The sequence below is a fragment of the Ammospiza nelsoni genome, chromosome 10 (genome assembly GCF_027579445.1).
Source record: "Ammospiza nelsoni isolate bAmmNel1 chromosome 10, bAmmNel1.pri, whole genome shotgun sequence".
Classification (NCBI taxonomy): domain Eukaryota; kingdom Metazoa; phylum Chordata; class Aves; order Passeriformes; family Passerellidae; genus Ammospiza; species Ammospiza nelsoni.
The window spans coordinates 23,048,341-23,063,511 of NC_080642.1; the positions used below are offsets into that span (position 1 = coordinate 23,048,341).

At 41.8% G+C, this 15,171-nt stretch overlaps 1 protein-coding gene across 1 annotated transcript in view; it reads left to right on the forward strand.

Moving 5' to 3' along the window:
• The window catches only part of LOC132077333 (vesicle-associated membrane protein 2-like), a 54,982-nt gene extending 47,647 nt beyond the window's left edge, over positions 1–7,335 (forward strand). Inside the window, exons 5-7 of the mRNA XM_059478898.1 lie at positions 2,969–3,127; positions 4,659–4,710; positions 6,725–7,335. Of these exons, the coding sequence (XP_059334881.1) occupies positions 2,969–3,127; positions 4,659–4,710; positions 6,725–6,741 (228 nt within the window). The 3' untranslated portion in view covers positions 6,742–7,335. The remainder of the gene's footprint in view (positions 1–2,968; positions 3,128–4,658; positions 4,711–6,724) is intronic.
• Positions 7,336–15,171: the final 7,836 nt, after the last annotated feature.

The window sequence follows — 15,171 nt, forward strand, 5'->3', positions numbered from 1 at the left end:
TCACCTGGGCGAGTGTTCACTGCAGCCAGGTTAAATTCCGTAAGTGGTTCTGGGGAAACAAAAAAAAAAAAACAAAAAAAAAAAAAAAAAACAAAAAACAAACACAGAACCAAAAAAGCAAACTAAGCAAAAAACCACCAAAAAACAAACAAACAAAAAAACCATTAAAAACCCCCCCAGCAAAACTAAAAAAAACAACCAAAAAAATAAAAAACCAAAAGAAAACCCAAAAAGCCACAAAAGAAGCCCCCCCAAAAAACCCCAGACCAAAACCTAAAAAACCAAAACAAAGAAACCCAAAGAAACCAAACAAAGCAACCCCAAACCCCAAAAACAACACAAAAAAACCAACAACAAAAAACCAAACCAACCAAAACCAAACCAACCAAAAACCCAACCAACCAAACCAAACAAAACAAAAACTCCAAAAAACCCCAGCAAAACTAAAAAAAGAACCCCCCCAAAAAAAACCCAAACCAAAACCTAAAAAAACCAAAACAAAGCAACCTAAAAACCCCAAAAACAACACAAAAATTCCAACAACAAAAAACCAAACCAACTAAAACCAAACCAACCAAAAAACCAGCCAACCAAACAAAAGAAAAACTCCAAAAAACCCCAGCAAAACTAAAAAGAAAAAAACAACCCCCCCAAAAAAACCAAACCAAAACCTAAAAAAACCAAAACAAAGCAACCGAAAAACCCCCAAAACAACACAAAAAAACCAACAAGCAAAAAACCAAACCAACCAAAAAACCCAACAAAACAAAACAAAACAAAAACCCCAAAAAACCAAGCATACAAAAAACCCACAAACAAACAAAAAAGCCCAACCAAAACCGCGCAAAAATGAAGAGAATGGGTAGGAAATAGCAGAGTATTTTGTATCAGCATTTTCAAATAGTTTATAATTTTCACTACAAATCATTGCAGCAAGATAAAATTCAACTAATTACTAGCTGAAAAATCAATAATTTAAAAAAAATAGCATTGTTTATATGAAGTTAAGTGCTTGGAAGGTTTTGGTTTGGAAAAAGCAAGTAAGAAAATTTGGATTGACCAAAATATTTCATTTTGGTTTAGGTTTGGTAGACAAGTGAAACAAATCTTTTGAGACCTTCTGCCAGTCCTGTTAAAGATTCTTTCACTATCAATTTCCTCTCGCTGTATTTGAATAATGTATCCTTTAAATAATTCTGGATTTTTGCAGGTAATAGTTAAATTTTATTAAATATGTATAACATGGAATTCCTTATTATAGAGTGTGAGAATTAATTAACAGACCATCAGCCTCGTTCACTGCTAGAAAAATTGGACTCAGCTTTACAGAGATTGTGACACTGTCTGACATTTGCATTAAAGTGGTGACTTTCTGCAGGATTGCCATTTAGTTATTGGCTTGCTAGAAGAGGATTTTCACCTCAGCCAAAGCATAAAATCCATTTATGAGCAGCCCTTGCCTGTTGCATCCTGGCTCTCTGCTGCCCTTTGGGATGAATTTGCTCAGGTGAAACATTCTCCTCCTCCACTTCCAAGCAGGACGTCAGATGATGGCTGAGAAGTCATCCTGCCCAAAAGATCTGCAGAATGATTAAATGATTTGGTAAGGAAATGCACACAGTTCCCTTTAGAGTGGCCTTTGTCTGTCTGCTTTCCCTACTTCAGGTAAGGAAGGTATTAAATGTACAAGGAGAACAATGGCTTGCTCTTAGTGATGTCAGCCAAATTGTGCTGCAGAGATCTTCATCAGATCTTTGTATTTGTATAAAAGAAGTCAAAAACTTTAATCAAACTAAATGTGGTGTTTCATGAGGTCTCTTTATTTTCTCCCTTAAGGACATCCAGCACAGTGTATCTCACTGGGGCTATTTCCACAGGCTGGGTTTTGGGGCAGTGCTCAGGAAATGCCATCACACACCACACGGCAAAAGGCTGGGCATCACTGCCGCTGCTTTTAATGAAGGGGTGGGACTATTTTGGGGCTGAGAATAATTTATTGCTCAGATAAACATCAGTCTCAGAGGCTGTGAGATTTTAGAGGAACAAGCAGTCAGCCATAGCTCAAAGCAGTCACAAGTTCTTCATTACAAGGCAATATAGAACCTTCTGATCCAGTGGACTGTGACCGTGTTCACAGGGGTCTGAGGATGAGGGAAGAGATGAGGATCTGACTCCATGTTTCAGAAGGCTTGATTTATTATTTTATGATATATATTATATTAAAACTATACTAAAAGAATAGAAGAAAGGATTTCATCAGAAGGCTGGCTAAGAATAGAATAACAAAGAATGAATAACAAAGGCTTGTGTCTGGGACAGAGAGTCTGAGCCAGCTGACTGTGATTGGCCATTAATTAGCAACAACCACATGAGACCAATCACAGTTGCACCTGTTGCATCCCACAGCAGCAGATAACCATTGTTTACATTTTGTTCCTGAGGCCTCCCAGCTTCTCAGGAGGAAAAATCCTAAGGAAAGGATTTTTCATAAAAGACATCTGCGACAGGGGACAGTTGCCACAGGGTTTATTTTGCTTTTCTAACCTATCACCTTTACTCACTTCCACTGCACTGTGGTTACTTTTACCCAATGGGCTTCTGTCTCACATGCACACAAATGCTTCTGTTATAACCTCTAAACTCTTGGCTGCTCTACACAATTACACCCCTACATTATAACCCTTCACCATCTTATCAATGCAGTTTCTCACTTAAGGCATACTCTTACTTAAAACTACAGAAACATAAACTTATGATTTTTCTGCCTAATGTCTGTGTATTGTATTTTTACATCAGTCCAGGCTTCTCCCAAGGCTGCAGATCAAACTCTCCTGTGTCTGTGGAATTTCTGTTTTTCCAATTCCCACAGCTGGGTTTAGGATGAGGTGCGACACTCCAGGGTGTGACCAGATGGGTGCCCCTCATCTTTGCTGTGGGAGGGGTCTCAGGTGTGTCTGTGCCTTCACAGGTGGTGGACATCATGAGAATGAACGTGGACAAGGTGCTGGAGAGGGACCAGAAGCTGTCAGAGCTCGACAACCGGGCAGATGCATTGCAAGCAGGTGCCTCACAGTTTGAGACCAGTGCAGCCAAGCTGAAGAGGAAATACTGGTGGAAAAATTGCAAGGTAAGGAATATAAACCCTTGTTTGGAATCACTTCTTGGCAGGAATTGCTTTCACTTGCATTTAGTGGGACTTTGCCTGCAGGATGGCACCTCTGACTCATCTCGTCAAGGTGAGAAGGAGGTGCCTTGACCTCAAGGCTCCAGAAGTCAAGCAACTCTGATCTTTACCAGAACCCATAATTTCTGCAGTATATAAAATGTAGGTACAATGTTTGATGCTTCCCCAGTGCCTTCAAATAGGGACGGGAAACCATTCCATGTCAATTTGTGTCAGTTCTCTGTGGGAACCACAAAACCTGGTCAGGTGCAGCGAATTCCAGCAGTGGGAGAAAAGAAGCTTTTTCCTTGTGGGGATCATTGATTTGATTTTTCTTTAGGATGGTAAACCATAAAAAAATACTCAAAACTGGGTTCTGTACACTGCTGTGAGAAGGGAGAAAATGACAGTCTCTTATGAAGAGGGGCTGATTAGGATAAAGCAGGACTTTGATCAACCAGCTCCAAAATCTAATCCTTCCCCAAGAGCAGAGGGAGCCTCACTCTACTTTGCTTTTTCAGACCTTCTCCAATATTTGTGGATTTTGGACCCAGAAACTTCATCTTTTACTCTTCTAAGACTCATGCACCACCACCACAAACACTGTGCCAAAAGTTCACCTTGGTTTCCATTGCTCAACACCAACTTTCCTGCTGACCACTTATGTCCACCCAAATAAAAGCAGCTGTTCCCAAGGGGGAATCCCACATGTGTCCCTCACTAGCCTGTTGTCTGCTTTGTCTCTCCAATCCACAGTGCTATGAAATGTAGAGCAAGACAAAATATTCTGGGTAAAATACATGTAAAAACACACCAGAAATAAAAGGGTCTACATTAGAAATTTACCATAGCAGGTCCTCTGGGCCTCTTTTAGCTGTTGCCCAGCTGATAAGTCCAGCAGTGCAGGAAGCAGGGCTTTTGGGATCTGCAAGCACAGATTTTGAGTTAGGTTCACCCCCGTGACTGCCGTCACCAGAGTGACCTGCACTACCTCCAAACCTGCCCTCATTCTCCTTTCCTGCTTTTTGCTGACAAACAATCCCCCTGTCCTTCCTCTGGCTCCCAAACTCTGCAAAGAAAGGGAAGAAATTTAAAAAGGATCTCCTGCAAGCCAATGGCTGGCTCTGTCCTCGTGGTAGGAGGAATGAAGGCTTTGATTTGACATTCCCATGTTTGTTGTTTTTCAGTCTTTCCGCTCACTGGGGTAATAATGGCCACTGGGCTGAAGCCCCGGAGGGTTCATCAGCTCTCAGGGGGCTCTGGGCTGCCTCTGCTCTGCTTTGCACCCACCTATTTCTGGCCAGCTCTGACAACAGGCTCTGCCCATTGCTGATTTTAAAACCAGCAATAAATCTGGGGCCTTAGTAAGTCCCTTTCAGAGTTAAAACTATGAGGATTGAGTCATTAAGTAAAAGAAAAAAAATTGAGGGGTTAATCTGTTGCACATGAAAACCTGACTTTCTGTTTTTCTTTCTCATATCTTCTCTTTTTATAGATGATGATCATCCTCGGTGTAGTATGTGCAGTCATTCTCATTATAATTATAAGTGAGTAATTCATTTTCTCTTTTATTTGTGTTCTTAATGGCTTGTGACTTAAGAATGGCTGATACATTGAAAAACAAAGCAACAAAAAAATGGATATAAAATATTTAAACTGATTAATTTGTGAAATTTCCCTTCTAGTGTTATGCTTTTATAGTGAGAATTACTGCAAACTCCCTGGACACATATTGGCAGAATTTGTTGACATTTAATGTTTTTAACATCAGCATATTACATAACTTTCCCTAGGATTAAAAGCTCTCCCTTTTTATGTTTTAAATAAATTTTTATGCAGTCTCAGAGATCTTCCTTTTAGTATGATGATGATGACTGCCACAGTCCCAGTGTTTTCTGCTGAGAACAGTAATCCTTGAAATATCTCATGCCTATAAAAAGAGGGTGAAGGCACACAGGCATCTGATGAATTTTTAAAAAGCATGTAGGTGCCTGGTTTCTGCCATACCAGCTAGAATCTGAGATGTCAGTGCTTCTGAAGATCCTTTTGCACCTCGAATGCCCAAATGTTGTTAAAAGATACGGCCCAAAGTCTCACTGACTTCTTTTCTCAAAAGATCATCTCGTTCCACACAGTTGTGTAGGGAAGGGAGCTATGAATGAATAATAGCAGCCCTGCTGCTTGGGACTCAGGGACCTTGTAATGACAGGAACTGAACATTTTATTTATGTAACCCTGTGCTAGCAACAGCTGTTAGGTGACATAACTGTAATATGGCATTAACTGCTAAAAGGGAGATTCTCCAGATACACAATGCAGGTGGTAACCCAGAAGAGATTCACCAAAAGGCCAGACTGTGGATGTGAGTTAATTCCCAGCTCTCAAGTTACATGCCTGATGCTCAGCATGTTTCCATTTTCCTCTGTTGCTCCTGTAAAGAAAGCTTGCAGGATCACCTGTAAACATGACTAAAAGGAATGAGATACATGTGACAGTTTATTAGCCTTATGAATGCTGGCACCAGAGTGACCCAGAATAATTCCAGGGTTTCGTAACACTGATACAGTAAGAATGGGAAATGCTTAGATATTAACTGTATTAACTGGGTACTCAAGAGAAAGACCAGTCTTTGTGCAGCAACCAGACAAAAGAAGATGTGCAGCCACTGAACTAATTGCTGGGTATATATTCCTCACTGAGCATTATGTGAGTATTAAGAAACTAAAATGTGGTCAACATAGCTCATATCAACCTCCGCGGAAGTTTAGGAAGTAAGAACATTGTTTTACTCCTGGTTAAAATGCTGAATGCCTGTTCTGCTAAAGTAAAAATAAAGAAAAAAAAGCCAGTGCAGGTTTGACGTGGGTTAGGTTGAGTGCAGGGTATTTAATCACAATATTGTTCAACCCACGCTGTGGCTCACCACAGTGAGATCCAGTACCAGGTCAGTGAGATTTGACTGTACCTGTTGTTCAAATTATTTTCCCAGTTTGATTCCTCTGTGTTAAGTTGCAGCTAAAGGTTGCAGCTTCATGAAGGACCTTGTGTATTTAACTCAATGCTGTGTTTACTTGCACTATATGTTTAAATGCCATAAACATCAAGCATGCAGGTGCTGTTAGACAAGGCCTGCATGGCTTTTCCAGTCTGATGTGAGTGGGAACAAGGCCATGCCCTCCCTGGGGGTGGCTGTGGGTGCAGACAAGCTGAGCCATTCCTCTCAGCAGCCATGGGTGCTGCCTGCAGGAGGATGCAGGACAGCACACGGCTTTGCTGTACTGGGGACAGCAGATAACATCACTGCCAGTCCTTGCCCTTTCTGCCTTCTGAGCCTCAGTCTCCCCTGCTTTCTACCCCACTTTCACCTCCAGATTCCCTTGGGCACAGGAGGAGCATCCCTGTGTCTGCCACACACCCTGCACTCTTCATCTGGAATGTGCTAAGGATTTTTGCAGCCCTCTGACACTGCTGTGAGAAAAGCACAACAGTAACTCTGTAATAACTCCTGGGTTTTGTCTTTTTTTTTTTTTAATCTTTCTTTCCTTCTGCTTCATTTCCCAGTTTATTTCTCCACTTGAAAAAGCAGAGAAGGAAGACTTGGCACACCTTTGTTCATATCAACCGACGATATCAGTGTTCCTTTGTTGAACTCCGCTTTTTAATTCCCGCTGTCTTGGGATTTTTGCTTGTAATAACCCATAAGCATTCAGTGTGGTGTATTTTGGAATTCTGTTGTTTCCACAAGAAACTGTACCAGCTAAATACTGCCAAGTAGTTCCATACACTGTCTAATCACTGTGTCTTAAGATGTGTACGCACTGACCTTCAGAAACTGTAGTATATGAAAAGCATCCTAAACCATCTCAGAGTCAGAGAATGCAGCTGTGGGGAAGCTCCTGTTTAAAGGGACACTGCCAGGTGGATTGGACCCAAATCTAAGGTTGCAGCAAACATTAGGACCAAAATTCTCAATCTGAGCTCCTAAAGTTGGATGGCAAAATCCATTGTCAGACGTATCTGCTACTCCCATTGAAGAGAGTGATACCTCTAAGTATTCATGTAAGATATCATATTTCAGTTTAGCCAACCAAACACAGATTTCTTTGAGGTTAGATGTAGAATCCAAGTCTTAAAACCTTGTCTGCAGAAAATAAATAAAGACTGGTTTATCATCTTTTATGGATTTAATATTTTTCCTCATGGAAAACACCTCTTGGTGTTCTGAACAACCAAGATGGCCTCAATATGAAAGCCAGAAAGGAAAGAAAACCCTGTGTGACAGCCAAAAAGCATTAGCTAGTCACAGTCCTGAAAAAGCCAAGGGAAATGCAGAAGTGGTGATGCAAACATCACAAATGGCTCAGGTGCAGTCTCTTGCTGAAAACTCAAGGCCCCATTTGTCAGGGTCCATGGGACATCTCTTGGATGCCAATCCCCAATGACTGGGCCCTGACCTGAGGCCCATGAGCAGCTCTGGTGGTGTCGGAGGCTGCCAAGCTCTGGGGAGGAAGCTGCATTTGCAGGAATGGTCCCCACTGCCAGGATGGTTCAAAAATCAGGAAGAAGGCAGGGGGGAACAGTGGGGAGAGGCTGAGAAAGGGAAGGGTGCCCAGCAAAGCTTTCCTGGAAAGGAGGAAGGAACAGAAACACTGTTCAAAGTAGGGGTGTTAATAGGCTTTAAAAAGATGTATTTTAATTTGTGCATGTGGATAGTTCATAGACTATAGTGTCATCTTTGTAAAGTGCTCAGCTGAGACACCTATTATACTCAATTAATTTAAATTAACACTTGATGTAATTAAAAGAAATATATTGTGGCTTGAGAGAAAGTTCTTTATGCTTTGGTGAGTTTCTTGTTTTTCTTTTTAAAACAGTGAATAGTTTAATCATCCTTAATCAAACTAAAAATGAATTAATCAAATTTTGAGCCAGGAAATTCAGGAAAAGGTCTTTTTAGGTTAACTCCTTCAGAATTTATAAAAATAATTAATAGAATTTTAAAAAATAATTTGATGGGTTGGGTTTTTTTGTCTGCGATTTAATTAGGGAATAGAAACAATGATAATAGTAGTGTAAATATTCCCACTGAGGAGTATTTCTCTTGACACAGAGTTAAAAAAATTGAGAGCCTGACCAGTTTGTTACTGTGAATCTATACATAAATTATGCTGAAGTAGAATTTTGCAGAGAGAATAAGTAATGATCAATTGAAAGGTTCCAGTTGCATTTTCCCCTAAATATTTATCAATTTCTAGTCATGTGTACTACTTCATATCATTAAGTCAAAAGTGGCCCCAGTCTTAATGAAGCTGAATATTCCAAGTTACTAATGTGATACTGGACTCCCTGGTATGCCCTGATCATACAGTCCTTCGCTGGGTGAGAACCCAAACAATTCAGAAATCCTCCTGGGCTGGACAAAAACGTAGCAGGGATGAAAGACCTGACTCTGTGGGGTGACACAATTGTATAAATGAGCTTTCACTGGGAGAGGAATGAGCCATCCAACTTCAGGAGCCCTGTTAAACTGCTAAGGTTATCTGATACCTGATCTGAAGGAATGATCTGCTGAGAGTGGGACCCTGCCACCCACACCTGTTACTGATATTGATAATTGATATTATTGATATTGATATTGAGCGTGGTGTCCTCACAGGGCTTCTCTGCTGAACACACTCATGAGATGGGCACAGCTTTAGCTGGAGGTGGTGCAACCAGGAAGGTGAAATGCTGATACTGAGCCTTAATACAGATGTTCCTTCTCCTCTGAGAGGCTGAACTGATACTCAGCTGATAGGAGTGCAAATACACATTAAAGAGTTTGAATCCTCTAGCTGCAAACACACCAAGCTCCCACATGAAAATGCAGTGGAAGTGCTACAAGGATGCAAAGCTCACATTCTCCCAGCTAATGTAGTTCAAGCAAGTTAATAATCAAAATCAAATCTCACCTTTAGGTGAGAGTGGAGAACAGAAACTGCTCTTTGTGGAATGTGGACCTATTCTCTCTCAAAATTGTAACTAATGGGGATGACTGCTAAATAAAAGTGAGAATTTTCAAGGAAGAGTTAAGAAACCTACCTTCTAGTGGGTTGTAGAATGTTTCCTCCTGACTATTTCCTCCAGTGTGGTGATGAAGTACAGTAAATTAATGTGTTTAACTTTTCAAAGTCATTGACCCATGATGTGCTCTGGAATGCTCAATGTTTGCTACTGCATGTGCTGTGGTGGTTGGTTGTCATTAGTGAGATAAGCCATGGAATCTTTCTAATTCTGCCCAGGGAGCATGAACAAATGTGTCTGATGCACAGAGATGAACAAATGTGTCTGATGCATGGAGCTCAGCTGCTCTTGCAGAGGGTTAAACCTTCATCATGGTGATGGAGGACTGTTCAGGGTCACAGATTGTGCAACAGCATCTCTCCCATCTGTGCAGGGTAATGCAGAGCACAATCTATATGAACACAGCTGGAGCTCTCAGTTGTGGTGGAGCCAGGATTGATTGGAGCTGTCAGTTGTGGTGGAGCCAGGATTGATTGGAGCTCTCATTTGTGGTGGAGCCAAGATTGATTGCCTTCCACTCTAGGCTGGAAATGTCTGGGCAGTTACAACTGCCTGCCTGTGAATTTTCCATGAAATGGTTAAGTCATTCTTGTTCAGTCACCACCAGTCAGAATTTCAGCTCCTGCTCTGTGCCACTGATGCTGCCTGGGCTCTTCCCCTGGGCTGGTGAAACAAAGGGTCACAAAAAGGCTTCCTTTAGTGACCCTGGCATATCCCCAGGGACTGCAGGGCCACAGCTTCCTGACTGCCACCTTGGGCACCAAACTGACGCCTCTCCTGGCTGGAAGCAATGCTCTTGGTAGCTTTATCCAGAATCAGACACTGTTTGAGACCTGCACATTCCATCCTTTCCAGAAGCTCCTCCTATGCTGTCTGGAGCACAGCTGTACATGACAGAGGCTGTACAGCAGGAGATGCCCTTCCCACAGAGCATACTGAAAGGAAGGGGTTAACAGCTGCTCAGGGCCTGCACCATGGCTGCTGCTGGGCTCCTCAGTCATCTTTCAATGATCTACATCAGCTTCTGAGCTTGAATAAGTGTTCCTTGCACCCACTATCAACAGGCTACTGAGGTCCTGCTTGGGCACTGCACTTCCAAATTTAGCTCGTGTTGCAGTGACACAGGTGTGGATTTAAACCCAAAACACAGGGGTGGCTTTAAACCCAAAACACAGATGTGGCTTTAAACCCAGAACCAGTGTAGCACAGAACTTGGCAGGAAAACTTAGTGTGGAAGCCCTAACGAGGTACTTGACCTGATTTTCACTTGACAGCATTACATAACAGCACAGTCAATCCAAGAGAGTCAAACCTAATCCAATACTATTAGAAGGAGGATGGGAGAATCTGATAAAGATTCTGAATGTAACCTAGGGTCTTGTAAGACAAGGGGTGATTTAGAAATGTAGCCAGCTGGACTTCTAAAGCTGGCACTTCCATTCAGTTGGAACCTGCGTGATGTTACCCACAGGAACAATTCAGGCAAGTCAAATATTTGGCTTTTTCTTCTTTTTATGTAGTGACCTGCAATAAGTGACTTAAACAGTGATGGAAGATCAGGACATTATTGACTGCAAGGAATTAATTAGAACAGCCTCAAAAATCTGCTATGCTTTTGTCTGAGTAGCAAGACCTTTTAAAATTCCACAGTTTCTGTCACTGCTCCTGTGACAAGGCTTCACCTAACTTTAATTTCATGAGCAGCTGCACCACTTCTTGTCTGAATACAATGGATTTTAGCTCTTAAGACCAAGTTCTTGACATTGATATTAGAGCATACCTGCAAGAAGGTGATGTCTGTTTCCCAGAAGGGCATTGACCATGGGAGACTCAAACTTGGGGAACTTCCAGAAGCTCGGCCTCAGCTCTTTCATGCTTTCACAGAGTGAATTTCCTCTACTCCAGGGGAGATTATCCACACAGAGGCAATATGCATGATCTGTAATTTTTTTTTTAAGAGAGCCCCTTGATTGCATGTTGGTGGAGGACCTTCCCAAATAACCTAGGGAGCACTTGGGCATGTTCCAGGATTTGCCTCTCAGCCCTGCTCCTCCTGCCCTTTAAACAGGCTTGGCTGAACCAGCAGCCACATAAGGCACTGGGCTCCCTCCCAATGTACACAGTGAGTATTAGAGAAAGGCCTCAAAGTCTCTTTGATCTGGATTTGCATCCTGACCTGAACTTTAGACCTGTAACAGATCATAACCTTTGGGCCCTCTATCTCGTCAGAAGGCTGAGATGCTCTGCCAGCCAGTTCTTCCTCATCTGATTTAAGTCCCTGTTGCTAGACAAGATACATTTGTGCCAGAGAAAGCACACGAACCATCAAATTAACTTCTTTAAAAGAAAAATCAAAGGCTGAAGAAGGTAGTTTGAAAAAAATTAATTTTAGATATATTATTGGCTGAAGCTTTCTCACACTGTTACATTATTGTCAGGAGGGATACTAGATTGGGATGTATGAAACAACCAAACCAGAACCTCACACCAGTTGTTCTTTCTCCATCTGGTCTACTTCAGAAATACTTCAGGAAAGGATCTTGTTTTCCTCTCCAGTTGATTTCCCTTCCTCAGCTGATTAATGAGTGTCTCAACCGATGTGCTCAGTAGTTTTTATTCTCCATTGAGAACCCCAAGACTCTCTGCCTTTAAACACATGCATAAAAAGAGATCTGAGCCACCCAAGGAGTTTACCTTCCTTCCTGGTGCACTGACATTTAAAAGATACATCTTGGAATAAAGCAGGGAAACTGTGGCAGGCTGGTTACATGCAGTTTTGGTGGAGTAAACACTTGATTATTCAACAATGAGTCACTCCTGCAATAACCTCATTCTGTCATGAGTGTATCACATCTGCTAACTCTCCAAAGCAAAAACCAGAACCTGCACCTCTTCAAAACATGAACACAGCCTCGTGGTTTGCACGTAACACTCCATTCAACCAAAGCCATGTACTAGAGTGTAAAAGGGCAAAGTACTTGTTCTCAAAGGGAAAATAGAGAGAACAACAAAGACAATTGGAAAAAAAACCTTCTTCATTCTTTAGCTCTTCTCACAGTGTCTGGCTTATCCATTATTCTTCGAGCCTCTTAGAAAGCTGTTGAGGTTTTGGAGTGTAGTGTGTTTGCAGCACAGAATTTTGGGGCCGTTCTGCCTCTGGGCTGAGTCCCTTTTGCCACGCCGCCACTGCTGCCCTCAGCCAGAGCTCAGGTGAGGCTTGGCTGAAGCAGAACCTCCTGCCACAGCCCCCAGCTCTCCTCAAACCTCCCTCCTGCTCAGCCACACCTGGGGCAGAACACCTGGGCCTCCGTTTGCTTCAAAATCAGGGGGTACAAAAGAAGGCCAAACAGCAGCATTTTTGCTACACTACCTTAAATTGTAACACTGGACTTTTAATTAAATTTATTTAGCAGTTCTTGTAACAGTAATTTCATTCATTTTGTTGGAAAGAAACAGTAAATAAAGATAATGTGGTAGTGAGAATATCATAAATGGGAAATGGTGAAAGTGAAATATCGCTAGCATTCAGTAAAATCCCTTTTGTAAGTGGCTGTACCTAGGAGAACCCTTTTTATATGAAAATTTAGCAGTGCTTGTCTATCAAATTCAAATCCTTACAATGAACTCTGACAGATGGTGGTGTTTCTCCTGGACAATGCAGGAAGGATGGTGCAGCATTCCTTTGAGAGAGAACCTATTGGGGTGCTCTAGCCCCAGACATGGGGATGCTGGCAGCTGCAGCAGTGCTCAAGGACCTCAGTGAAATTAGGATTTCACAGTGCCTGGGGCAGTAAAGATGCAGCCTGAATGTCCCCTTTGTCCTACAGCAGTTTGGGCTCAGCAATGGAATCTTTTTTGCACAACAGGATTATTTTGGTTACTCTCAATCCACCCCAGTACCTGTGCTTGTCCACCTGTAAATGGCCTAAGGTGAGAATAAAAAATCCCTTCCTGTCATATATATGTGAACACATGGTGGTGGTCTGAGCTTTTTGTGAGGAAAAGTTTGAAAGAATTAAATCAGTTTCTACCCCTGATACATTGCAGGTTTGTTTAAAGCAAAACTAAATAATGGCAGCTGCAATTATTTTCAAGGATTGAGATAGTGCATATAACGGACCTACAAATTCATACATGCACAATGCATAAATTTTTTTGGAAGTTTAGCTATTAATATTTATAGTATTGATCTGAAAGTTTGCTAAAATTTCTTTATTGATGAAAGTAGTCTTGGCTGGAACTGGAAATTGAGTGATTGGAGTGACTACCATGCCACTAGCAAGCTGCTAATTAATACAAGTTCAGCCTCTCCTGAAACCCAAAGGGAAAAAATATTCAGAATAAAAGTAGAAATGTATGGTAAAGACTATGGGTATAAAGTTTACTCATTACTTATTTATGTATTATTTAAGCAATTAGCAGCTATAAAAATAGTCAAATAATTAGTTTCCAAAGCTTAACTATAGATGAAGGAATATTTTTTTTTCTCATTTGAAAAGCTAATTTCAGTCTATGTTCCCCAGACAATAAAATGCCAATAATGCTATGACACACTCACAGGTCTGCACAATAAAATGTTACAGATAGCTCACTCCTTTTTCTGAAAAACATCATCATTTTTGTAAATGAAACATCCTCCCTCCCCCAAACACAAACGTGGTAACATATTACTCAGTCTTTTACTAAGATATTATGAGGTTTTTCAGCATCACTGAAAGATTAGAAATTAGCACCTCCTACTCAAGAGCAGGACTTAAAAACAAGCTTTGTCTGTTGCAAAAATACATTCTGAGGGGGATGCACCAAGTGTGGAGAGGTTAAAGTTTTATTTGGCAAGTCCTATTCTTTTTTCCTTCCCCTTTCCAAAGGAAGTGCTTAAATATGCAGACAGGCATTTGCCATTTGGGTGAGAGGTTCTCCTTCCAGGCAGGAAAGAGATGGAACAGCCACTGTCTGCTGTGGGCAACCTTTAGTTTGCTTTGCAGCATAAAAAGCCCTCTAAGTGGCAATATATGAACTCTTATTATAAACTTGTTATGCTCATTGCAGGAAATGAGTTCATAGCCAGCTAATTAGTATTTTCCTTAATGACTTGTGCCTGAGTGTTAGCGCAGAAGAGCAGCCTCTGGAGGGGTTTGTGTCATCAGCTCAGCCCTGCAGTGTCTCACACTTGCTTGCCTGGAGTGAGGAGCAAGGCATGGCCAGGCCTGGAAGAGGTTTCAACACGTGCCTAAGCAGGCAGTGAATTTCTGTTTAACACAGTGAAAAACCCTCATTTGTCCTGGCTAAATCCAGGCCTGCCGTGGAATCTGTGCCGTGTTCCAATTCAGAAGAGGAAAAACCTTTCCTTTGAGTGATAAAAAACAGGGATAAAGGATTGCTGGGGTTGCCTGGTCCCATGTCCTGCTCGAGGCAGGGCTGCCTTTGGGGCTGGGGAGGGTTGCAGGGGCTTTGTCTCCATGAGGTGTGACAATCTCCATGGCCCATGGCTCCACAACACATTCTGTCATTGGCTGTGTTCAATGCCCTACCAAGGCTCAGAAAGGTGTAGGAAACACCTTTGTGAGTGCATGTGGTTTGTGGTTTTGCCTTTTTGTTCTGTTGTGCACCAATCTCATTGGAATCAAATTCAGATCTAGTGGAATTAAGTGAAACCCCCCTTTTTTCAAAGAACTTCCACTGACACCAAGAAATTTTCTTTCTTTCTTGTTGCCATTGGACCGAGGCAGATGTGATCATGCTGAGGACATCAGAGCATTCTCTCCCCTCTGTGTGTGTGTGTGAGGCCTGGAATAGGCACAGAATCAGAGTCAGGACATCTGTTGAAATCTTGTTCTCTATTGTCTGAGGTCAGTGACAAAATCTTGAGTGGCTGCTAAGTTACTAGACTGGCACCAAAGAAAGAAGAGGATTTACTGAGGTTACCCTTTCTCCTCACGAGTATC